A 25,859-nucleotide genomic window follows, 5' to 3' on the forward strand; every position below is an offset into this window, starting at 1 on the left:
AATCTTCATTGTCTTTGTGTTTGGCTGTTTTGCGTTGTAAAGTTGTTTTACATCCCCATGTAGACAAATTCCCCAATATTTGTGGTTTCTTTCCAAAGCTGACAGAGTTATCATTCTGTCATGGATCCGAGCGACGCTCTGTCCTATTTTTAGCTATCTGTCGGGGGTTGGATTTTAAGCTGTAATCGTTAATCCATCTGGAGTGTATTTGGATGAGTGTGTAATATTGTCCAAACTCTTAGGCAGGCTTCCAAATTAATTTTTAAGTAATTCTCTTCCCTTGTGATCTGAGATAGATTGTTTCCTCGTGCTCTGAATCCTCAAATGTAGCTAAGGCTCTTCCCTAGGCCACCCTTTGTTCCGCTACTCTGTGTCTATCTCGGCCCTGGTACTGAATAATTTTAATTGTTGTTTTATAATATGTTTTAATATCTAGAACAGCTAAAATCGACTCCTTCCTCCCTTAATTATTTTCTCTTTCAGAGTAGTCATTGTTATTCGCATCTGTTTGTTGTTGAAGATTAATTTTAGAATCACTTTGTCAGAATAAAAATAAAAGCCTACTGGGATTTTGTGTGTGCGCGCCTGTTAAACTATAAATTAACTTGAAGAAAGTAGACACTTTGCTAATACACAGCTTCGCACCTAGACACTGGCATGTCTCTTTTGCTTCTTCTTCTTCTTGCATTTATCTAAATATAACAGCTCTGTTGTTTGCTGTATACAGGCCACATCCATAACCCCTTACCTGCCTTCTTACTGGCAGGTGCTTTGAGCACGACATTGCCTGCCTTTGCACCACGCCCAGACGACACTGCCTACCTATGCCCCATGCCCAGATAACCCACCTACCTCTGTACCGCGCACCATGCCCAGATGAAGTTTACCCTTCATTGTTCCCAACTGACGGTAGCCAGCACCTGGTGTTCCCTGTAAAGATACAATCCCAAATTTTCCCATTTCAAACTGCCTTTCCCTTGGCCCAGAAAAGATGATCACAATAGGAAGAGCCCTCAGAAATTGCATTTTTCAAATGCTCGGAGCCAGGGTTGGGATGGGCCAAGATCTGAAAGTGTCAGCCTCTGTGTGGGGTATAACTCTCCTGAGGATCTCTGTGATGGGGAAAGAGCTGCCATGAGAGCTGTATGAGCTTCCTCAGCTCAAGGAAACATCCTCAGCTCTCAAGGCTTCCATCAAGGTCCCACTGACCTCAGAGGACCTGAGGAAATAAGCCAGGAGCTTCAGGAGTTCTAGGGTACCCCTCCCTCTATCATCTGGTCCTCAAAAACTTGGCCACTAAGAACCTGTGACCTGGCCTTGCATAGTGGGGGATGCCTGTGGGCTGACGATATATAGAGTGGGCCACCAGAGATTTAGGACGTGCGATGTCTATCACAGCGCGGGAAATGGGCATGGTGGCCATGGCTGTGAAGCACCGTGATGCCCTGGGGCCAACCTGGACAAGGCACGACAGAGCTGAGAAAGTCCACGGTTGAAGGAATTGACTCTGGGTAAAAAGCTGGCTCACACTGGTCACCGCCAGCATTGTCAAGGAGTCAACACTGTCAGACCAGGCCAGATCTGTGTTGGAATAGGCACTATGGGGAGAGGAGACTTCTGGGTAATAGAGTCTACCCCTGCAACATGTATCCATCTACCAGGCAGGGGCCACAGTGACAGAAAAGTACATTGCCGAGAGCAGAAACTGAGAAGTCAAGAACCAGCTCAAGGGCCTCAGCGCTGGCTGGGATATAGTGCTGAGGAAGAATCATCAAGATAGGGACAGAGAACCTGTGGGTATGTTGTGCTCTCTCACACACACTAGATGCCAACTCTGGACCCATCCTACACCTCAGTCACTGACGTGTAGGAATGGAATTGTCTGGTCAATGTAAGCTTGGCTTAGAATCTGGCTCTAAATAGTAGATCTGTGGGACGCAGGTACGGAGGCGGCCAGGGGCAGAGAAGGCAAAGGCTCTTGGTGGATGCTCCCTGCATGCGTCCTATTAGAATGGCCAAGGAGGTAGCATCGGGCCAGTATGGATCCTGCATCTATGTCTTGCTACACTCTCTACTCTTTTTTTAGAGGGGGGGTTGTTCGTTTGTTTAAATAAATACTTTGTGTGTTAAAGAAGTGTCTGGGGTGGCTCTGTTCAGTCTAAAACAGACCCAAACCCGGCTCATTATTAGCATCGCACATGAACATTTTAAAGCACGAAATTCCTGGCCTCGTTCTCGGAAATTTCTTGTTCACTGAACCCAGGAATTATAGTTGTAGAATGTTCCTATGTGATCTAAATATTAAGATTTCTGAAGCACTAACGTGAAACACCTAGTGTGTGTCAGCCGCTTAGGGATTTTTATGGCGTTTTCTGAGATGTTTGGTCACATGCTGAGATGGCAGCTTGTGAGGCGTGGCACCGTGGGCACATGAAGTGATATATTATGATCGGACATTGGGACTGGCCAGGCGTCAGCTGTCATAGTGGTCACAGTCTCCTGGAGTCTATGGACTATTAGCTGCACGTTGGTATCCTAGCAAGGACAGGATGAATGGCACCATGCTTGGACCTCACATCTTGTAGCGGTTTTCGGCTTTCCTCTCGTTTCAGTGTAGCAGGATGGTTGCAGAGGGCTTCTGCTCACTGAGTGCTGTGCTGGAAGGGGGCATAGAGGGGATGCTTCTCCCATGGTCCTCCAGGAGCCCTTGGTTGTTCGGTGAGCACACGCTTTTATGACAAAGCGATCTCCAAATTAATTACACCGACATATGTGGTCACCAGGAAGGGAGGAAGCATGTTGCAGTTAGCTGCAAAGCTTCCAAAGTCTTCTCGGAAGATTGTGGCACAGTGAAAAATCCATCCCATTCCCAGAATCCATCCAGAACTAAAGTGAGAACCTGGCTGGATCCAGAACCTGGTCTAGACTTTTAGGAAGGAGCGTCTGGGTACAATAGGGACTGGGGAAACTGACCAGGCTGTGGTTTCTAGCCATGCGCAGTCACCTGGCCTGGCGGTGCAATGGGTTATCACTGTCAGCTCCCACTTGTGCCTCCAGCTGTGACAGCAAACCAGCAGGCCCTCTCCTCTCTGTCAGATGCCCAGAGATCCGGCTGTGCCTTCTTCTCCTTGAGCTCCCCTGCGTCTGACTCAGAGAGCTGTGGAGGCATCTGCCGAGCTTCCCAGGCCAGCATTTGTTCTCGCAGCTTCTGTGTTGGAACTGGGGTTTGAGGCTCTGTTGGTGCCCGTTCCCTGCTCTTTGAGCCCCTGGGAGAATTCGTCATCAGCCTGGGATATAAGTGCAGCCTTCCTGGTTGTGGGTTTCTTCAGGCTCTGTGGTTCTCAGGAAGGTTTGATTCGCCTGTCTGTGGGAGCCTCGTGTTTATCGTTGTCCCTCCCTCCAGCTCTCATGTGTAACGGTCATCTTGTAGGGCGGTCACGGGATGGGATTTCCGGAACAGGGCTGCTAGCTCTCCCGCTCTGTGTGAACTCCAGTGAGGCTCCACAGAGGACTTAGAGTACAAGATTCCTCAGGCTGTGTGTTCCTCTGTGTGCCCGTCTTTTGGGGGTAAATGCACTTCCATGTGATCATGCTAAATGACCCTCCGTTTTCTTCGCCAGTCTTCACTGGGCAGCAACTTGAGGCATGCCTGGGTGAGGTTGTCTCTGGACCCCACGAAGGTGCCCTGCCGAAACTACCTTGGGGAACATGTCAGACTGTGACAGAGCTCAGCTCTTGGGGATGAGGACAGACCTGAAGGCCTGAGAGCCACAGGAACCCGGGCTTACGGCACCATTTGAGCTGTCGGAGATGTAGCCACTCCCTGTGTTGAATTCCTCTGCGTTCAGGAGACAACATAGATTGGTATTGTCTCCGCCCTGATCCTGGGCCTGACTTCCCAGGATAATAGGAACTAAAGCTAACTCTAGAAAAACCCCAAAAGGCCAGCTGGCACCTGCTCATGGAACAAAGATATAAAACAGAGTCACCCCGAGTTCTTAAAGGTTGGGCCCAGGTAGCTGTGGTCAGAGGTGAGACACGCTTGTGAACAGCCATCGCTGGGGACAGAAGAACTGAATGCTTGGGTACCATGCTTCATCCCATGTGTCTCAGTTCCTCGGAATCACACGGGAGACTCTAGACTTGGAACACACGCCGCTCCAGTCCAGATTATGTAGTCCGTCATCCCAAGGAAGCTGACAGGGCATCCTTTACATCACAGTTTCCACCGAAGAGGTGCACCACCTGTAAGTGGGTTCATATGGAATCTTCTAGGTATGGATTGACCACGAAGGAGTGTTAAAACCCTGGGTTTGAGGTCTGGCTTTGTAGCGGCTATGTTACAGGGAGGGTGGGAGACCTGCGTCTCTTATTGCCTTGCTTGGACAATCTTGGTTGAGACCAGCAGAGTTGCTGAGAGAAAGTGTGAGGGTAGACCCTGCCTTGAGACCCTGACCTAGGCCACATTCCTTGTTTCAAACATCAGCAGGAACTGAATTCACCCTCCTAAGCAGCAGGCACAGTCTGTCCTTTGCAACCAGGCCCCAATGCACTGAGTCTTTACAATAGAGCTACGGCTTACAAGTCATTGATCTGTTCTTAGACATGTAAAAACAGATTCAGTAGGTGTAAAATGCAAAACTCTCCTCCCAGTCCCTCAGCAGGAAAACTGACACCCGAACCCACACTGTTTAGGGCTCACAAGCTCCATGTAATTCTCCAAAGAAGTCGTGGTCTGCTTTCAAGCTTAAAACTGAGACCCCAGAGTTCAGACTCAGCTACTTAGCCAGGCATATTAAAAAGGAACCTTCTGCATGCGTCGTCTCACGGGCTGCCGGATTTTGTCATCTTAGCTGGTAGCACGAAGCCTCAGCTAGCATCTGGAAACTCAATAGCGGAGTTGGGGGGACTGGCTATGCTGGGGGACTGGAGGTGAGGCTAAGCACCAAGACCGACCAGGTGGGATGGATTGTGCAGATGTGACAAGAAGCTGCCCGACTTCAGAATATCCCCCAGATCATACCCTAGAGGTGGTGTTGATAAGGGACACGTGTTCGATAGCAAGAACCTAGCCGGTCTCAAAGGAACCCCGGGAACAAAGATCAAGAACCTGATTGCCAGACCCAACTGGAAAAGCTTCAGTGTAGGGCTGGGCGCGAGTGGTGAGTGAGGACCACGGACCAGAACACTGCTGCTACAAGATGAAGGGTAACTGGTGACTGGGGTGAAAGGGATCAAGGGGGGCGCTGTATACTCCAGTTTGCTTAGGAGAAATCCCAGCACCTTCTGTTCTAGGTAACACCTTTTCATTGTTTTTAAGTTTCCTGGTCTGGGCAGTGCCTACCCTAGCCATGACTCAGCTGACTCTGTGCCAAGCAGGCAGTGTGGATGCCAAGGGATATCCTGAGCACGAGGGATAAGAACCCATTGCAAGAACCCCTTTCCCCTCTCTCCCTCGCCCCTTGCCCGTCTTTCCCTCAGAACAATTTTTTTTGCCCTTGAATGCCCTCACAGCACGACGCCCTCCTTACCATCCCTCCTCCGTATCCTCCCAAAGGATACGGAGCCACCTTTCCAGAAGAGCATCCATTACCGGTACTCCCTTCAGACCAGCTTTACCTGTGGCCTCACGAGTCCCCAAGCCGCTGTGTCCTGCAACCGTCAGTGTCTCAAAGTCCATGAGGGTTGTATATGAACCCTGGTTCTGTTGGGCCCTGTGTGGCGTCTCATTCAGGGACCAGCCTATGCAGAGTGTGTGCTGTTCTCACAGCGGGAGGCAATCATGGGACAGAACACTCCCCACGCCCACCTCACTCTGTTTGTAAATATCTGGGTCATGTTTGTACACAGTTCCTTGTTCTAAGGCCCATCACAGGCCCAAGCCAAGGTCAGTTACAGTAGAAGAGAGGGTATTGTCAACCAGACTGTAGAGTGGGGGTGGGGAGAAGAGCTAGCACCATCCATTACAAAATACAGTGATTGCTGCATTAAGCGGAAGGCAGAGCCATGTGTGTCTTGGCCACTGTTGTCTCCCTAGTGATAACCGTACCGCACATGGGTGGCGAGTCTCGGCCACTGTTTTCCTTATAGTGATTGTTAGTGGTGTTGCTATGGGTGTCATGATACAGATGGAGCCAATAAGGCAGGAGTGGGAGTGGATGTAGTTTGGAAGATCCTTGGCCATCTGGAGCCTATGAGAGCAGAATTTTACTCCTTAGGCCTCAGTCTGCTGGGGTTGTAGCTACAGATGTCATAGCCATGGGGTTGGTAAGCCTGATCTACAGATTCCATGGCTACAGTTAGGGAAAGGTAAGTGTGGAGTGGGCAGGGCCCACATCACTCTCCGGAAATGGTGCTGAATGTTTTACAGGTGAACAAGAGAAAAAGAACACTCTAGAAAATGGAAATAGCCTGGAGGAAAAAAAACAGATGCAGGGCAAGCAAGGGTGAGCATTACACATTTGTAGAGCGGCCAGTTCTAAGGTCTGTCTGGAATGTGGGACTTACTCGGGCAGGAGGAAGAGAATCAAAGTGTTTGGCTTTTCACCGTTGTGAGTCTTGCGCCCTTTGAAGAGTCTAGACCTCATCCTCTTTGCAGCAGGGAGTCTTTAGAGCGCTCCAAATAAGCATGGCCCAGAACAGTTCAAGGTATCCAACAGTTTGGGTGATCCAGATGGCGCCAGCACGGAGGATGGTTTGCAGAGGGAGCAAGACCTAAAGTTTGAGGGTGGAGCAGGGCAGCATGGGCAGGGGGCTCGACCCCTGGGGGTGTGATAAAGATGTGACAGGTACGAGAGATGCTGAAACGAAGCAGTAGGAGAAAGTGCGTCACTGATGGGCTAAGGCAGTGGTTCTCAATCTTCCTAATGCTGTGATCCTTCAGTACGTATGGTTCCTCATATTGTGGTGACCCCAACCATAAAATTATTTTCATTGCTACTTTGTAACTATAATTTTGCTACTTTTATGAATCGTATTGTAAATATATGATACGCATACTCTCTGATATCCAAACTCTCTGTAAAGGGCCTTTCAACCCCAAGGGGTCATGACCCACACGTTGAAAACCACTGAACTGTTCTATAAGGGAGAAGGCACCGGTGTGTTTCACTTGGGCCTCTGGAGTCGTTCACAGAGGGGAGGCCTGAAGGAGACTTTGGAAGATGATACAGATTTGGTTCTGGCTGCACATTTGAGGTGCCAGTGGCTTGCCTGGTAGAGACACGTAACTGGCAGTTTAGAATCGTGTCTGCAGTGTGAGTGTTTCTTCATTCCAGAGATCTTTTAGGTCCTTGCATCTGGGAGAACCAGGAGTCTACTTTGGGGTCCACTTCATTCAGTTCCTGTAATCCAGTCCAAACTCCTCCTGTGACTTCAGTCCTTTGTCATTCTCTGCAATCACCCCGTCCCTTTTCCCGCACCACACGCTGCTGTTCTGGAGTCCCCTGTCCCTCCCATGTGCCACACGCATTCCCCTCTGCTCTCGGGGCCTTTGCACCTACCGTTCTTTCTGACTGGAGTAATCTTCCTGGGGACGCCTGGCTCCTCAGCTTCAGGCCACAGTTCAAAGGCCTTAGACAGGCCACCTTGGTCCCCCTTACTGAGAGCTGCCCGTCTTACTCCGTTCATCCTTTTCCCTTTGGCCCAGTCCTGTGCTCTTTGTCCCTTATTAGGAGGTAACCGTCCCTGGTGGTAAGGACTTGATAAAACATCTTTATAATTGCTAAGCCAGTCTGGAGGACAGTGGGTGGCATTCAGCAGGTGCCACCACTCCTCTGAAACTCGAGTTTGGTAGTGGCATTGTTGAGACCACATCTTGTGAGAGAGGCCTGTCTCCGAGGGATAGGTTAGGAGTCACGGATAGAGCAGGCTACCCCAGGCATGGGGAACATTAATCCTGAGCACTACAAGGTACCAGAGTGAGGTGGGAGGGGGGTGCAGTCAGATGGAGAAGTCAGACCTGCAAGAGTGTGGAGTTGACAGCCGATGGGCAGAGTTTCAGAAACAAGGGCAAGAAAATGCTCCATGAGCAGGGATGCCAATGGCCAAACCCTGCCTAGCCAAGCAGAAGGACCTGAACTGAAAAATAAAAGCAAATGGAAAACCTTGAGTACGATTTGTAACTTTAGAGTAAGATTATGGCAAATCTGAATTGATGGGACACCCCGTGTGCTCAGGAAATACATAGCCAATATTGTACCCTCTGGGCGGCTCCTCTTGCAATGTGTATATTCTAGAAGGCACCTCTGCTATGCTCAGAGGGAACAAAGGCTGAAGTCGGTCTTACAATAAAGATGAGCCCCGCCAGGTGCCTGGCACATCACCGGAGAACTTCGCACAGCCTCTTGGGAGCTAACAAAGTTGGGTGATATCTTTCAGCAGTCTCCAACACCGGAAACGGTATCAAAAAAACTTGAGGGATACATTAGCATATGCTGACTGCTGAGGGTGTTGCTCAGTAGAGTGCTTGCCTAGAATATATGAGGTCCTGGGTTCAATCCCCAGCACCACATAAACCAGGCAAAGACATATACAGCTGTGGTCTTGACACTAAGGAGGCTGAGGGAGGGGTCAATTCAAGACCATCCTTAGCTACATAGCAAGTTTCAGGCCAAGGCTACATGAGGCTTTCTCTTTAAAAATAAAATAATATACATATATTATATGTGCGTATTTACACATGTATGTATATACATACACGTATATACATATGTGTGCTTATGTATATATATTATATGTGTGTGTATATACTTATATATGTATATAAATATATATGTGAATAAAGCAAAAAGAAACAGGAGCCTTTGTAAGACTCCTGCTTGCAGCTCAGCCACACTAGCCATCAACAGAGATGGCCTCAGTTTGCTGATCCAGAGACATACAATGAAGCGAGGAGGCTCTGATTGGGCCACTTGTGCTCTGGTGAGCATTGCTGCAGAGAATCACCCAAGCAGGCAAATTGGCATTGCTGTAAGTTCACGGTTACCAATTTCAGTCGGGCCTGCAACAGTGCCCAGCAATCCATCTGTGTTCTCCACTAGATTGTGGAACCCGCCGAGAGCATTCTCTGCTTCCCAAAGCCCACTCCAGCCCTCCCAATGTCCTTGAGGATGACCTTGCCTTCACAGCAACACACTCAACTTCTAACGCTAAAGACACCAAGGCCACAGCTCCGTAGAGTCCTCACTTTTCCATCCTTGCCTCCTTCGGCATGAGATGATCTGGCGTTTTTCTCATCAAAACACCGCTATAGATTATACATCAAGAAAGATGTATGGCCGGGAGAGAGGGCTCAGCCGTTCATACTGCATCTGCTCTTGTATCAGACCCAAGTCCAATTACCAGCATCCACATCAGGTGGCTCACAGCTACCTGTAGCTCCAGCTCCAGGGGATCCAATGTCTCTGAACTCTATGGACACCTGCATGTGTACACATACCCTCCCACACATATATGTAATTAGAAATTAAGATTAAAAAAGATTTAACAGACCCACACTTAGCCTTAAGGTTTCAAGACCTTCAAATACATTTAGTGTCACCAAAAATAAAAACTCGACAAAGCAATGCAACTCTAGGGCCTGGGAACATAGCTCTGAGGAGCAATTGCTTAACATGCGGAACATGCTGGATTGAGTCCCCCGTGTCACACAAAATGTATGATGGTGCAGGTTTGGAATTCCAGGACTGGGGACTTGGAAACAGGAAGAGGAGGATCAGAAAGTCAGGGCAACCCCCTGATAAATGCTGAGTCTGAAGCCAGCCTGATCCACACGAGACTGTCTCAAAGAAGTGAAACATTCCACCTCACGGAGGCTGTCTCGTCCAAATGACTCTGCTCTGTTTCTCCTTTACGCTCGGAGCGTCACACCTCAGCTCTGACAGCCTTTCTTGGTTTGTGTGTGTGTGTGTGTGTGTGTGTGTGTGTGTGTGTGTGTATGTGTGTGCAGAGTTGCATGCTAATGTTCTTGTACAGAGGTGCAATAGCTGGAATTTGGCATTTTTGTTTTCTGTAATAATGTACGTTTTTCTATCTCTTCACTGGCTGGTTTTATTCTTTTGTGAGCTGTCTTTTCACTTCCATGGCCAGTAGTTCTGTTTGAAATCTCTCTTATTGACCTGCGGTTCTTTGTCTCTGAAGTGCGGTGAATGCCCGGCTGTGATAGCAGGCATGGATTTTCCCCTCCGTTTGTTCCTCACCATTTAGCTTTTGTTTATTGTCTTTTTTGAAAGGCAAAAGTTTTCCGTTTCTTCGGTATGAAGTAATAATTGTTTCTTATGATGTCTGACTTTGGAATGAGGCTCAGAAACTACTCTCCCATCTCGGAACTTAACACAAATCTTCCTTATATTACTTACCTCTAGATGGGCACAGCCATGCCCTCTCTGCCTTCGGTTGTCTCAGGCTTCTCAGGATAACAAAATCGTCTTCCTCAACACCCACATCTGCAAGCAGGGTCTACTTATATTTTCTTCTAGTGTTTCTGTGATGCACAGAGATCCAGACCTACTTTTTCCAACAACTGGTTAACCCTTTGTCTTGACACCTTGCAGTCTTGAAACTGCCCCTGGTTGCTTGCTACATTCCCGTACTCCTCTGTGTGTGGACTTGCTTTATCCAGTTACAGCACTCTTTCATTTGTAATCAACTCATACAGATTTTTTTCCTTGTAACTTTATAACAAGTGTTAATACATTAAATAATTTCGTGTCTGCTTGGCAAGCCTTCCCTCCACTGGGGGGAATCAGGTGTCATGACTGAGAACCAGGCTAATGGAGTTCATCATCCCAGCCCCGTTCGGGAAGGCTGTGTGACGATGAGCGGGCTACTTGAACTCTCAGCCTACAGTGTCTGTAAAATGGGATAATTCCTAACTTGTCCCCCTTAGCGATTGCTGTTCTTAATGAAACAATAATACTCCCGGCATGCAAACTAGTACCTCATATGCCACCAGCCCTTTTCTCAGAGAGCTTGGCTCTTGATCTGTTTATTAAGAGGTGAAACATTTTAGTAAGTTTTGGAATAAATAATCAGTGTGGATCTTACCCGGAAGTGGGTTCACTTTATACCATGATATAGGATAATCGTAGCCTGGGCCATGTCACCTCTTTCTAAACTGAAGGATTGTTTCCCTGATTTGTTCCTGCCTGTGTTCACGTCGGAGGGGAGAGGGCTAGCATTTAATATCTGGGCCAGGGCTGTGTTGTCGCTGACTCTTTACACCTGGTGTGTGGGAGGAGGTGGGAATGAATCTGCGCAACATCCCTACATTGTCATGGAAATCATTCATTAGGGTGAATTTGAACTGCCTGGCTAACAAGCCTAAGGCTGTGAAGCTTTGGCCTTGAAATGGCCCCGCCCACTCAGCAGTTCCCAAACTCCTTCAGGTTTTTCCTTCAGATTCCCGTTTGCCTGGGAGATCCCATCAACCAATAGCAGCTGTGCATTTACTAATATGTTGAATACTGTCTTTTGTGGTTAGATTATCACCTTAATATTAGGGTCTCCTCTTTCATTTTCTAGGCGTGTGTGTGTGGTGTGTGTGTGTATACACACACACACCACACACACACGCACACATATATGCATGGACCCATACGAACATACAGAATACACTCTCTATTTTTGGAGAACATCAACCAGAAATTTTTCTCTTTGTCTCTTCAGAAGCCAGCCGTTTCTTCCTGCTCTTAACTCTTCTGAATGTATTCTCCTTCTCCCTATGATCCTGTTTACTTGCTCTCTTTGTAACTCTTCCACTGCAAATCTTAACTTCGCTTTTATTTCTTTGTTATCCAGTCCCGGGTCAGACTCTGAACCCCACACCCTCCCTCCAGCACTGGGCTGCCAGCACCCGCACAGCGGCTTTGGTACTGACAGCTCAATCCTTCTTTCACCTTTGAACCCAGAAACTTATTTGACAGTTTCCAGAAATGAGGCATTTTTCCTCATTCTCTCGTTGTTGATTTCATGGCTTTATCAGAGAACAGAGGTAAATGTCACTGGGTCCCTTTTCCAGGCTCTACACCTGTCCATGCCTGGCCTCCGAGTTGCTGCTCTTGAGCTTGGGTTTTGATTTTGGATGGAGTGACGGAGCACCTGCTGAATATCACTTCCTGTCCTTTGGATGGCTTAGCAGCCAAAAGGATGCTCAAGCAAGTCCTTAGCCTGGGTGACATTCGTCTCTCTGCAAATAATGCAATAGGTTTTGTTCTGTGACTGAATTGATGGAGATAGCGTTGCAGTCTACTAGAGGGTCCACGTTTTTATTGTCCTGTGGGCATCGAGGAAGGTCATTCATTTTCCAAAGAGACATGGGGCATAAGCTTGTGTGAAACATTGGCAAGCTGAGGCAGGATGATCACCATGTGTTTCAGACAAGCCTGGGCTGTGTAGCAAGCACTGGACCAGTTAGGGCTACAAAGCAAGGCACAGATCAGAGAAACAAATGAAACCCAACCCGGTGGCACATGCTTCCCAATACAGGCAGGAAGGTCAGAAGTTCAGGGTCATCCTTTGGCTGTGTAGGGTGTTCAAGGCCAGCGTGGCCTATGGGAGACCCTGTTTCAGACACACAAAGAAGGTTTTGTCCCAAGTTTAAAGGCCACAAGGTATCATTTAATACACACCATTCATTAGACCTTTTAGATTTTTCTTATCTTTATTTTTTTGGCCCTTGGATTTAGATATTTTATTGTGTCTAGATTGGTGCCTTGGGGACACACAAAATCGTAACTGACATGTCTTCATTCAGGACTGTTCCCATCCGTGCCGTAAATATCATTTTGGCCTTTAAGTCTTTGTCAGGATTAGTGAAGGCAACCTTGGCTTTATCAACCATCCATTTTAATTGACATTTTGAAAACAGCGAAGCTAGCATAAAAACACCAAAAGGAAAGCCCGGTGAATTTTCTAGCAAGCCTCTTGTATTTCCCACTCAAGATCAATATTAAATTCCTATTATGTACAGTAATTATACACCTAGCTGTTAATGAGTTTTCCTCCGTTATTATTCCTCGACTCCGGGCCTTGCGAGAGCACTCTGATCGAAGTTTTGCTCAAGGTCGAGATTTTGCCACAGAGGATCCCAGGATCACCCTCTAAGATGGATGCCTGCTGGTGGTTATGCGATCCAACTCTTTTCCAGTGCTCCTCTTTCCGGACACTAGGAAACCAGCTTTCCCCATTCACTGACAATGTGATCTTTGTGGAATATTCCAGAGCAAGAAAGGGTGGAGCTCTTTGGGACAGAAAGCACTTCCTTTGCCTGCCCGCCCTGGGACAGGTTTGGGTCATTTCTAGAGCTGGAAGGCAGAGCTTTGAAAGGTCACGTCCTTGCTCGAATAGTGTCAGTAATCAGCCCTGTCTCCTTCAGAGTGCGAGAAGAAATGTCTGGGGAACTCTCCAGAAAGCTCTTAACCTTAAAGAAGGATCAAGAATCAGGAGTAACACAACAGCCGGGAGCTGAGTGTTAAATTTAGAGGGGTGTGTTTGTGTGTGTGTGTTTGTGTGTGTGTGTTGCGTGTACGTGGATATGCACAGGAACACATGCGTAGGTGCCAGAGGTCAATTTGAGGTGTCTTCCTCAACCACTCTCCACCTTATTTTTGAGACAGCACCTCTCCCTGAACCTTAAGTTCCTTGATTTGACAAGGCCAGCTGGCCAATGAGCATCAGGGATCCGCCCAGCCCACCCCTAGCGCTGGAAGTACCTACTGTACCTGCTGCAGGCCTGAGTTGCCTATGGGTGCTGGGATCTCGGCTCCAGTCTTCCCGCTTGTCTGACAGGCATTTTACCCACTGAGCCATTCCTCCAGCCCCAGCGACTTTTAACATCCTGGCTGCTATTGAAGATGATCCTAATGTCTAGACCCTTTCAACCAAGTGAAATGTGATATTTGGGGACCCAAGCTTTGGGTGAACTCGAACCCTCTTCCAGGGTAAAGACTGGGTAATTCCGCCTATCCTGTCACTGTTCAGAATCTCGTTGTCTTAGCCGTGTGTTTCATCCCCAATTGAGGGATTTGTCTTCCTAGCAGGTAAACCTGTACACATTTGTTGTTATAAATTGCATTTTGTCTTCCTTTTAAAGCATGCTGCTTTGCATTTAAACATCCGTGGTGCTTCCTTTGAAATCCACTTTTTTTTTTCTTTCTAAATTGACTGCCTTTGCTTTCTCCCCTTTTGGTAATTTTGAAGATAAGCTACTTCATATTCTATTACTAATTACACTTAACATCTTTAAATACATGTTCTAACCTATATTTCTCTAATTAACCACAGAAACTATAAAACAGACTTTCTTGCAAGATGAGGAAATTAGCATATCTCCTCGCTCCACCTTTCCCCATGATATCAGTAGAATCTGAAATATTTTACCCAAGGGTTCTGAGTGGAATGATGTTGTATGTGCTCTCTTCCGAGGAACATGTTTTATATTCACGTTCCATTTTACAGTCACCTTCATAGCAACTACCAGATTCTTTACTGTATTATTTGTTCTTTGCTGACTTTTGATTTTTTTATGAACCACATCTTTCTGGTCCTTGAATTCTTCATTTTGATTCATCCCTTCATGGCATGGGGGGAGAAAACCCTCCAAGTGGCATTTTATGATATTTGTGTGAATAGTACATTCTTGAAACCTTTGACATCTAAGAGCAACTTTCTCTTGTCTTGGCGCTCACAGTTCAGCTGGATCACACCCTGTGTTACTTGGGTCCACGTCTGTCCCATGTCTCAGAGAAATGCCTTGCAGGTCACCCTACCCTATTTTCCCCTAGGTTCCTGAGTGGACTCAAGTTTTTATTTCCAGAGTTTGGCCAATTCAGGCGCCCGAGTTTGAGAATGGGATGGGCTTGTGAGGCATAATCCTCATATCGCCATCTTTTCAAGGTGTGCGATGCTCACTGATTCAATTCAGTAAGCATTACTTGAATACCGACTGTGTGCCAGATGCTACGAGAGCCATTAAATCAGAAGTTAAAAGAATCAAGTTGGCAAGATTCCTGCTCTCGGGAGTGTCCTCTGAAGTGAAGGGGGCAAGTCTATAATACGCTGACCAAGTGACAAGGTGATTGTCAAGATAAGATAAGCTGTCACATATAACTGCTCTCAGGGTCCCAAATGGTACCCCTAATGGCTAAGGATGTAGCTCAGTAGTTGAACACTTGCCTAGCTTGTAAGAGGTCCTGGGCTCACTGCGCAGCAGCACTGTGGGAAAAACAATGCAAAATAGTGCCTCTGCATAGAAAGACAGAAAAGATTCAGGTGTTAGCATGGTGACAGCAGACTCAGGTGCTAGGAATTAAATTCTCACAGCAAGTCTGTTTAGACTTCTTTAACAGACCACGTGACTGTCTCCTGTCCGTCTCAAAGGTTAGTACCTTTTTCTATCGTTTGTATGATGCTCCATCTGGAATTGTCCACATCTGGAGACAGCATGACTGTGTGGGGACATCCCTGCCTAGCCTAACTTGGTGCTGACGCCATACCTGGGGTAGACAGGTAGATCTCCTGCAGATGTGAGAAGCTTCCTCCAGGTCTCCACTGGCAGACTCAGGTCCCGTGGACATTCTTTGGTTCAGAGTGGGAGACAGTTAGAAGGAGTGGCTATGAGCTTCAGTCCCGGAATCAGAATACTTCAACTGCCTAGTGGTTGGCACTGCCCTTCATGAGCTAGCGTGGCCTTGGCAATTTACCCTCTCTGTGAATTGGTGGCTTCCGTTTTAAATGAGGTTAGTAACAATACCCACCCTGTGGGGTTCCTGGGATGGCTAAATTGGGTCTTTGATGGAAGCGCTTAGAGCAGGGTCTATACTTAGTAAATGCTCAATAATACATAATAATCACCACCATCAACTTTATCTCGCACTGCCTAAAAGTGTTTTTATGCCCTTCTCTCCCCTTGGCACAGGTTCTTTCTATACTTAAGCAATAATATGATCGCGGGGATAAACTGGCTGGATCTTAGCATCCAGGCTCCTTTTGCTGAGTTGAATGGGAACGCTTCCAGAGGCGGCTAGAAAAGACACACTTCTTTCAGAGAAGGACATGGTTGGGGCTGAAATGCCACACACGGAGCCAGGGCTTCCTCTGTGTGTTTGTTGTCTTTTAAATCTAGCAAACATGATTTTCATTTTCAACTTGGCTTTATTCTAATTAGCAACTCAAATAGATTCATCAGGCATCAATATTTGTGTGTGTGTGCGCACGCGTGCGTGTGGGGAGTGTGTGTGCATGTTGGTATCTGTGTGGCGGTGTGTCCGTTTGTGGGTATATGTGGGTGGGTGTGTGTGCACACTTGTATGTCTGTATAGAGGCCAGAGGCTAAGCTCCTGTATCTCTCCTCAGGTGCTATCCCCCTTGTTTTTCAAGGCATCTCTTCCTGGGACCTGGAGCTCACTGATTAGGCTTGGCTGCTTGATCAGCAAGCCCAAGGAGACATCCTCTCTCCACCTCCAAACACCTACCACCACCCCCAGCTTTTCATGTAGGTGCTCGGGAGGCAACTTGGGCCCTCGTGAGACACGCCCACCAACGGAGCCACCTCCCCAGTCCCTAAGTCGCAGTATGATTAACACCGTGCACAAATGTCAGTGTTAAAGGGGGACTCACACAGTGGCCTGTGTTCATTATTACCTCTTTGTGGTTCTGTTTGTTTACAGTGAGCCTGCAGCCACAAAAATTAAATGTTCTTTCATTTGGAAAGAAGTCTCCCAGAAACCTACAACCCTAATACAGTTTTTATTTGGGGGCTCCTGTCCAATCTTTACCCATATATAAACAAGCATTTAATAGCTATCATCAAAGGTACACGTATAATTTTATGACCTACTATTTTACTTAAAATGATAGTTAGCGCTCTTTCCACGGGGTCGTATTTATCACTTTAATGATTGCCTTCACACCGCACCACATTAAAGACTATAATTTACTTCCCTTTATTGGGCTGACATATAGGTGGTTGGCATTTTTCCTCTGTGATGGAATTATGTCACCATCAACATCTTTATCCCTGTGTCTCTTTGTCTTTTGAATTAGTTCCTAGAGATTACGGAGCTGGAGTGTGGAGTAGTCTGTGACTCTTAGAAGATCATACACTACCTCCCTAAAAGATCGTATCTTTCGTTAACAGCCCGCAATGATTGCGTGCATGAGCACTCACGCAACCCCACTGGTGTTGGTTTTTATGTTTTTTTTCCTCTGTGCTTTCCCTACTGGCATGTGCTACATTTGCACAGGGATTCTACTTCCCCATCTGAATCTTCTGAGTGTACTCTTTGCTTGACTCGGGGCGGCTCCTAGAGTAATGGAGAAACTTCTGCTCAGTCCTGATATGTTCCCCATATCATAGCTATTGCGATTCTTTTCTCTCCACCCTGTCATTTTCCTTTCAAGCTTTGGTTTACTACGTTGGTTTGCTTTCCCATGCACTGCAGTGTTCTCCCTAAACCTCCTTGTAGGGTCTGTTAGGAATTGGCATGAGAATGACTCAAGGCTTCCGTTTGAGTGGACCCTTGGGGGTATAGTGAGGAGAGGTGACAGGAAATGGGCAGAGCATCTGGACTCTGTCACAGGTCCCTGTTCCTCAAAGGCTTTGGCCTCTGAAATATGGTGATCACACAGCAGTGTGGCTGGGGTTTGAAGGGGTTAGAATCCTTGTGGATCTGACATGGATTCTCTCCTATCAAAGACATTTAGAGGAAAGAGGTGGGTGTGGTCCCCTTTATTGGGAGATGGTCACCCCTGTATCATTAAGTCATGTCCTTTACTACCATAAACCAAGTTGAGAAGGGAAGGGTCAGCTTGTGCCTCTTTTAGTCTGTTTGAATGATAGTTTCTTCCCTACCACAAGGGAGCAAGGAGAGCAAAGCTGCCTAGGGTAGGCATATTGAAGCAAGAGAGAGAGAGAAGTCATAGATGCCTTTTGCCAAAGGGACACTTCATTGCTATACCCAGCATGGAACCCAGCATGCCTCCCAGCTACAACCTTGCACCCAGCCAGTCCAGCCCAACCCTGGTGTCATTCATTCTTTCTCTTTCCACAAAGATGAAGATCGTCCTCCCAGGGCCGGTCCTCAGTGGCTCCTGCAAACTATGGGAGGTACCCCTAACCCCCTCTGCTCTTCCCTTACAGTTTCCTGCTTCTTCAACTTCACCAGCCCCTCTGGGATCGTCCTGTCTCCTAACTACCCTGAGGACTACGGCAACCATCTTCACTGCGTCTGGCTCATCCTGGCCCGGCCTGAGAGCCGCATCCACCTGGCCTTCAACGACATAGACGTGGAGCCTCAGTTTGATTTTCTAGTCATTAAAGATGGCGCCACAGCCGAGGCCCCGGTGCTAGGCACCTTCTCAGGAAATCAGCTCCCCTCCTCCATCACCAGCAGTGGCCACGTAGCCCGTCTAGAGTTCCAGACCGACCACTCCACGGGCAAGAGGGGCTTCAACATCACCTTTACCAGTAAGTGCTCCCTCTGTCACCAACATCACCTTTACCAGTGAGTCCTCCCTCTGTCACTGGTGACTATACCTACCTCTGAGCTTCTACTGAGTGATTGAAAGTTCTCCCATGGAGGATCAGCAGTGCAGTGGGCTAGCTCCAAAGGAGGACTTGCTGCTGGGTCAGCTGATGCTCCCAGCTCGTCCCAGCTCCTCCTAGCTCCTCCCAGCTCCTCCCAGCTCCTCCCAGCTCCTCCCAGCTCCCAGTTCCCAGGAAGAAGCATAGAGTTGTCTCCTGGGTGGGCCAACTGCTTATTTCTGGGGTGTCACAGCCTGTAAGCATTTATTTCCATAGGTGTCTTCTCCCAGCTAGAAGCAGGGAGGCTCTAGCGGGAAAAGCCCCTTAAGTTCTCTCGTCAGCTCCCCACCACCAAATCCCCAGATCCCCAAATGTCGCTTCCTTCTGACCACTGCCTTTCTCCACTTGGCCTTGCCCGAGCTGTGTTTCTGTGACATTTCCCCGAGGCTTCCTGCAGCTTCTCAGAAGTCCTTTCTCAGTCGCTCTCATGGCCAGTATGGAAGCTGTCACCTTCATTCTCCTTCCCGAGCCCGTAGCCCAACCTGAAGCTCAGCCATGTTTTTTTTCTCGTGTCTGTGTCTCCGGATTCAGTGGACATGAGAAGTGGGTAAGACCTGGGAACGGCAAGCTTCCAGGGAGCAACAATCCATTATGAGGTCACAGGAAGCCATAAACCTGGTGAACTTGGCTGTGACTGGGAGTTATTAAGCAGCTTCTTTCCACCAGGATTGGAAATTTAGGCTCTGACTCTGACTTCTACACACACGAGCGTGCATGCGTGCGAAACACGTATACACACTCACACGCATGCATATATATGCACATGTACACACACACATGCACAAATTCACACATGAACACACACATGCACACACACTCACACATGAACACACACAAGCACACACACTCACACATGAACACACACATGCACACACACACTCGGGAAATGCTCTGTAGTTGCTCATCCATCTCACGCACTTTGACAGAACATCTCTCCTCCTAAGCCCAGCTGCCAGCCACCCTTTTCACAGAAGCCTTGTCCCTTGACTCCACCCACCCTTTAAAATCTAGGTGCTAGGGGATTAGCCATTTCTAACCCAAGCTGAAGCCCCATTCGCCCAATTCCAGGGCAGCAGACTCACCGGAAACAATCAGCCCCCCCCCTTACCGTATCACCAGGAAGTTCCTGTCATAATGGCCTAGGGACAGAAGGAAATGGAAGGACCCTCACCCCATCTTCTATGCCTGCTGCCCTAGCACTGATGGTCCTGGCCTTTAGCTTCTCTGTCCTCAAACCCATTTCCCATGAGGTCATGGGCTCTAGAATGGAGCATGTTCGTTATTCATCTTCCCATGCCCTTGCAAGCTCTCAGCTGTAGGAAAGAGCACCAAATCATTGCTGCATAGGTGTGCACACATGCATGCAGAGATGTGTGCCTACATGTGTGCGCACATGTGTACATATATGTGACAGGTAGGGTTTTGACTTTCAAGCCCCAAGCTCCACTCGTCTCAGCTCTCAGTGTCAACTTCATAGCCATAGTTCCTAAAGCAGGCAAGGGGGAGATGGAGTCCAGGCTAACCTAGACCCTTGTGTTTCGCAGAGAAGGGTGTGGCGACTCAGCCATGCTTGTGTTAAACCAACAGTCTTCATGTCCGCTCACGCTCACACGTGGCGATGGAGCCTGTCTCCATCCTTGGTACAGCGGGGGGCATATACGGGGCCTGGCATCCCAGGCATCATCCCAGGAATGTTCTTGTTTGAACTAGTAGGGGAAAAGGATATCCTTTCCTGCCGGGAAGGGCAGTCCCTTGGAGGATGGGGACTCATGCTCAGGAAATACACAGTCACCAAACCCTCAGCCACGGTGTTCTCATCAACCTTCAGAATGACCCTCATTGACCCAGTCAGAGATGTGCACGATCCATTTTATAGGTCAGGAAACTGAGGTGTAGTACCTTGGTAAACGTGGCCCAGGACCACATGCTAATAAGGGGCAATGTTCAGTGCCACGCGCAGTGCCTGTCTCTCTTTCTCGGCTCACTCACCCCATTACCAGTTACCTGGCAGAGGAGAAGCAGCCCTGGCATTCAGTAAGGAATAAAGGCAATGGCTTCAGACAAGGCTAATTCCAGGGCATCTACTTCACGATGTCTGGCTTCTATCAGTGTCACAGGACTGGGACCCATCTACCCCGCACCATCTGTGGTCCCTTAGCTATCTGAAGCGTGGAGTGGATTTGACATTGAAAAGACAGATCTGCCACTTAGCCACATGGAACCTCAGTTTCCCCTCTGGTAAAGGAGGGTAATCCTATCTCCGTGATAGAATTTTGATGTGATACGATTAGCCACCATGAGGAACACGGCTCACCACCTGATCTGTCAGCATTCCTTAGAATGAAGCGCTCACACAGGCTGAAGTTCAAGTTTATCATGGGCCTGCTTTGGAACACCTAGCATCCCTCCCAGCATGGCAAGTTCTTGGGGAAGCCACGGAGTTCTGAGGCTATTGGCAGCTCATTTTTCTTTGTGGGTTTATATGTGTGATCCCCCCACATCTAATCTGTGCCTGGGTCCCCCACCCCCTTCCTCAGCCTTCCGACACAACGAGTGCCCAGATCCTGGCGTTCCAGTAAACGGCAAGAGGTTTGGTGACAGCCTGCAGCTGGGCAGCTCCATCTCCTTCCTGTGTGACGAAGGCTTTCTCGGGACACAGGGCTCGGAGACCATCACCTGTGTTCTGAAGGAGGGCAGCGTGGTGTGGAACAGTGCCGTGCTGCGCTGTGAAGGTGAGTGCCCGTGGGCTATGACAGCGGCTGTCATCCCGAAGGCTGAGGAGATTGAGTGAGGGGCTCCAGTCACCATGGTCCATCTCTGCGTCCATCTGCCCTCTCCTCCAGTGACCCAGGGCCTTTCCTTGCCCTCCTACTGGGGTGAAAGGCCTGACGGGAATGCTTTGTCTGAGAATTTAAACTGTAACCAGAAGCTACACAGGACAAACTGCTTCTGGGATGTCAGTCACCAAAGGGTGTCTTCTATCGACTGTGAGGACCTGGGTTTCTACTTCCTGTCCCGATGAGTCCGCAGTCCCACACACAGGGATGCCTGCAATCCGAGTTTTCCATCTCCAGGCTGCCTGTTGTCCTTTCCTGCATGTGTTCATTCCTCTCTTTTCTGGCCTCTCCCTGCTTCACCAGCTGTGCCCTTTAACCGCTACCTCAATATCCTGTGGTCACTCTCCAGGTGATGGAGGACAGGCCACCTGGAAGTCACGTGACTCTCAGGGAGTGTCAGGCTCGCTACAGCATCCGCCCAGCCCTACCTTGTGTCTCAGGGCAGTTTTGGAACTTCCCAGACAAGCATTTGATTCAGCAGACAGCAGATTTCAAACACAGGGTGTCTCCTGAGGACAAGGCTCATGTCGAATCTGTGTACCACACACAGGTCCTGGCCCAGATCAGTGATCTGTGAGACTCTCTATAGACAGATGCTGCATGTCCCAAAGGTACATTTAGGGCGGTCGTGCTGTTTGAATAGGCAGGGGCTGTAGTTTTGTCTGTCTCGGTAATAGACAAAGGATGGAGACCTGTGAGACCCGCCTTAGACCCAGATCCCATCCCATAAGTGAGAGGCCCCAGGAGGATAAGGAGGGGAGGGCTCTTGAGCGGGCTTTGCCACCCAGCTGCAGGTGTGAGATAGGAAGGACCATCCGGAGGCCTCTGGATGAGCCAGCCGGTTTTCCTCTGGAGCCTCTAGTGTTTCAACTGGGAAACAGAAAGATGAGAGGATGACAAAAGATAGGCGTCTTTCAAGGGTCACACAAGCATAAACAAGCGCTGTGCTCCCGTTGGTGCTGAAGCTCCGCAGAGTTAAGACCATCCCGGCTCACAGCCTTCCACCCGCAGAGTGTCCAACAGCCGCACAACACTCAGTTAATGCTGCTTGTTGAATGAACGAGTGAATGAATGAATGATTCCTTAACCTCACATACACCTTCCATGAGCAGTGTGTCACAGGCAGACCTACTCTCTCCACCAATAGCCAACCAGTCAGGTCACACTGGGGAAGCTACATGGCCCTTCTGTGCCTCAGTTTCCCCATCTGTAAAAGGCAGGTGTTTCAAGAACCTCCCAGCCGAGTTGCTGTAGGCATGACTGACAGAGAACCCTCAGTATGTATGGAGGTTGATAGTATTTGAACTTGAGTTTAACCATTTCTTCATCAGGCCAATCAGATCAGAGGGAGAGGTTATATGTCTGAGAAGAGCAAAGTTAAAAATCTCAGAGCACGGGAGTCGCAAGGCCCAGGAGCCCGCCCTCACCACCTTGCTTCCTCCTCCCGTCTGTGCCTGGCGAGGACCAGCTTCTTGATCAGCATCTTTGTCTTGCTCTTTTCTGTGTATTTTTTTTAATTAAGTATCTCCACCTGGTGGACAATTAAATGAAGACACTAATGGCTTTTTAGGCACTCTTAATATATTCTGAGAGCCACTCTGGTTTAGAGAGACTGTAATAGGACAAGGTAAGAAGGAAATGGCTTCTAAATTCGGAAAGACCGTCACCTGCAGATCTGAAGGCAGGAGGGGACAGAGGTTTTCTTAAAGGGCCAGAGAGGGAATATTTTCAACCTCTCTACTCCACTCTGTTGCTGCCTCTCAAAGGCAGCCAGGGGCCTCACCTGCAAGGCTAAGCTGGGAGTGGCCAACAGCAGTGTTTGTAGTTGGGTGTGTTGAAAGTCAGAAATGTCCTAAGAAAGGTTTCCAGATGCAGGCAGCTGCTTTCCAGCTGTGCCTGGATGTCCTGCATGTTCTTCTCTTCATCAGAAGAACCAAATCGCGTGCCCTTCTGTGACAGGTGTTGGCACATGTCACCGAATTGCAGCCTAGCACCAGCCCCCAGGAGCAGGGAGAGTTATTGGCCCTCCCGATGGCCAAGAAGACAGGTCACCTACCCAGCATCCTCCCAGCCTGTCAGCAATGGCGCCAGGATTTACACCCAGATCCTGGGCTGCCCTTTTAGGTTATATCGCTGCAGAGATGGTAATATCAAACATCTTCATGAAAGACCTCGAAGTTTTCCCGCCAAGAACAAAAGGCAGGTTTTCTACTTCTCACATCCCAGTAGGAAATTAAAACAAAAGGAAGCATATTGCCTGTCGCCCAAGACAAGTCTCAGAAAGTGGGGGCATAAAGAAATGACAGTAGTGAGACAGATGTATCGGTTATGACAATGGAGGTAATTTAAGTCCCCATTAGAAACAAAGACTCTCAAACTGGACCCAGGAAAACACTCAGGCTCACAGAATTACATTGGGGAAGAAAGAGACCGGTGAGCTCTATTGAGCGCCTTCATATGTCAGTCTTTAAAGGAGCATGTCATGAAACTTTCAAACCGTGTCCATGTGCATTTTTTTTAAAGTTCAAAAAAAGTAAAGTTCATTTCCCGTGGGAAAACTGTTTAAGAATTCAGAGCAGCAGCTGGGGAGATGTCTCAGGCAGTAAACTGCTTGCCACATAGGCAGGACCTGAGTTCGAATCCCCAACACTCGTAACACAAGCTGGGCCTTGGACGTGGAGGCCTCCTGTCCAAGCAGCTTGGCTTACAACCAGTATCTCATCCCTTTGCGGATGTTGGTTGAGCATCTTCTGTGTGTCAGACACTAGGGTAGGCTCAGGAGCTCGCCTCTCTTCTGTTACTGAGCCTGTACCACCTAATCAAGGCAGGACCCTCCCTTCCCTTTCAGCCTCAAACCCAAACCCTTAGCCAGCTCTGCTTGGGTCAAGTGCCCACTTGTTACCACTACCACCATGCTGCTCTGGAATCAACTTCCAGCGTGCTGTTGCATCCCTAAGAAAAGCCTGATATGTTTTACTAATCGTCTCTAATAGGTAAAAGCACACCTATATACGAATTTAAAGTGCCTCTCTAGTTCATGCATCTGAATGGACAGACAGGTCTCAAGTCGTTTATTAATCTCCGGGAGTCTATTTCTTCCTCCTGTGATTTCTGTTTAAACTGGATTGTTCATCACAAGACATCTCTTCCATTCCGAATTTGTCTGTGTGTGAGAAGGTATGCGCAGGTGTGTATGTGTGTCTGCAAATGCACGTATATACAAGAGGGTGCACGTCTGCAGATGTGTGTGCATGTTCATACACACACATGTAGACAAGAGGACAGCCTCAAGTATGCCTTGGGAGCTATTGGACAGTCTCTCCCTGGGAGTCTCTCACACACCAGAGGTCCGATGTTATTTCTCAGAAGCTGTCCACCCGTTTTACCAGACAGAATCTCTTACTGGAACCTGTGGCTTACCAATTAAGCCGGGTTAGCTGGGCAGCAGAGTCCCGGTAATCCACCCATCTTTTGGCATGTGTGCTGGGACTTGAACTCAAGTCCTCAGGCTTACACGGCAAGCACTCTACCGCCTGAGCTGTCTCTCAGCCCCTTGAATCCTGAATTCTGCTGATCACTTCCCTGAGTAGCGGCTTAACACAGCCCCCTCTCTCTTGTACTTCTTTAATTGGCACGAAGATCTAGACATTTAATCAGACTTGGATTCCTTTTTCATTTTTTTAATTGCCAGACCATTTAATAGGCAGGGCTTTGTAGCTCCATCAAAGGCGCACGATGTCCTGTTGCCTCTCTTTGGGGCATTAGGAGCTGTCTGTGATCCCAGCCTGGAGACTGTGACATGGCGACACTTCATTTGTTTCATCTTTACTAAGCTCAACTACTTGAAGAAAACGTGTCTTATGCTAAGATATAGTTCAAAAAGGGGGGATCGGGGAAACAATTATTTTCTTTTATATATTTTTATTTACATATTAATGAATGGACTTCCTAACATCTTCCAAAGTTGGTTCACTTTAAACGTCGTTAGAGGTCAATGGACGTACATTCATCTTGTCTATTTACAGCTCCTTTTCGAGCTGATGTCCACATTGTCCTCCTGGCTAGCAGCAGCCCTTTGAGGATGGTTTTTCATGGACATTTTCCGCCCCTGACCTAGAATCGGTTGTTTCTCTAAGGTGCCATTTAGTGCAAATTGATGTTTAAGAACCTAGAGTACTAAGAGGGCCTATTACTATTGACTCGCCCTGTGTGTGTAAGCCTTTTCAGTGAAAGCAGCGGAGAAATGCTTTTTCGAAGAAAATGCATGCAGGTTCATTTCATTTCAAACGAAGAAGCTTTTATCCGCTAACCTTATCTTCCTTGATACCGTCCTCACCTGTCTCTTCACTCTTGCTCAAAACTACAAGCCCCACACAACACCATCATGACTTCCGTGTGGCGGCGATGCCTCTCCAGAAGTCTCAGAATAGTAAAGACAG

General features: G+C 48.1%; 1 protein-coding gene across 5 annotated transcripts in view; it reads left to right on the plus strand.

The window, feature by feature from the left end:
• The window catches only part of Csmd2 (CUB and Sushi multiple domains 2), a 547,650-nt gene that overhangs the window by 338,392 nt on the left and 183,399 nt on the right, over positions 1-25,859 (plus strand). For all 5 annotated transcript variants that reach the window (XM_075945152.1, XM_075945154.1, XM_075945155.1 and 2 more), the window contains 2 exons: positions 18,140-18,466; positions 21,121-21,315. In XM_075945152.1, coding sequence (XP_075801267.1) covers positions 18,140-18,466; positions 21,121-21,315 — 522 coding nt within the window. The remainder of the gene's footprint in view (positions 1-18,139; positions 18,467-21,120; positions 21,316-25,859) is intronic.

The sequence above is a fragment of the Microtus pennsylvanicus genome, chromosome 13 (assembly GCF_037038515.1).
Source record: "Microtus pennsylvanicus isolate mMicPen1 chromosome 13, mMicPen1.hap1, whole genome shotgun sequence".
Classification (NCBI taxonomy): Eukaryota; Metazoa; Chordata; class Mammalia; order Rodentia; family Cricetidae; genus Microtus; species Microtus pennsylvanicus.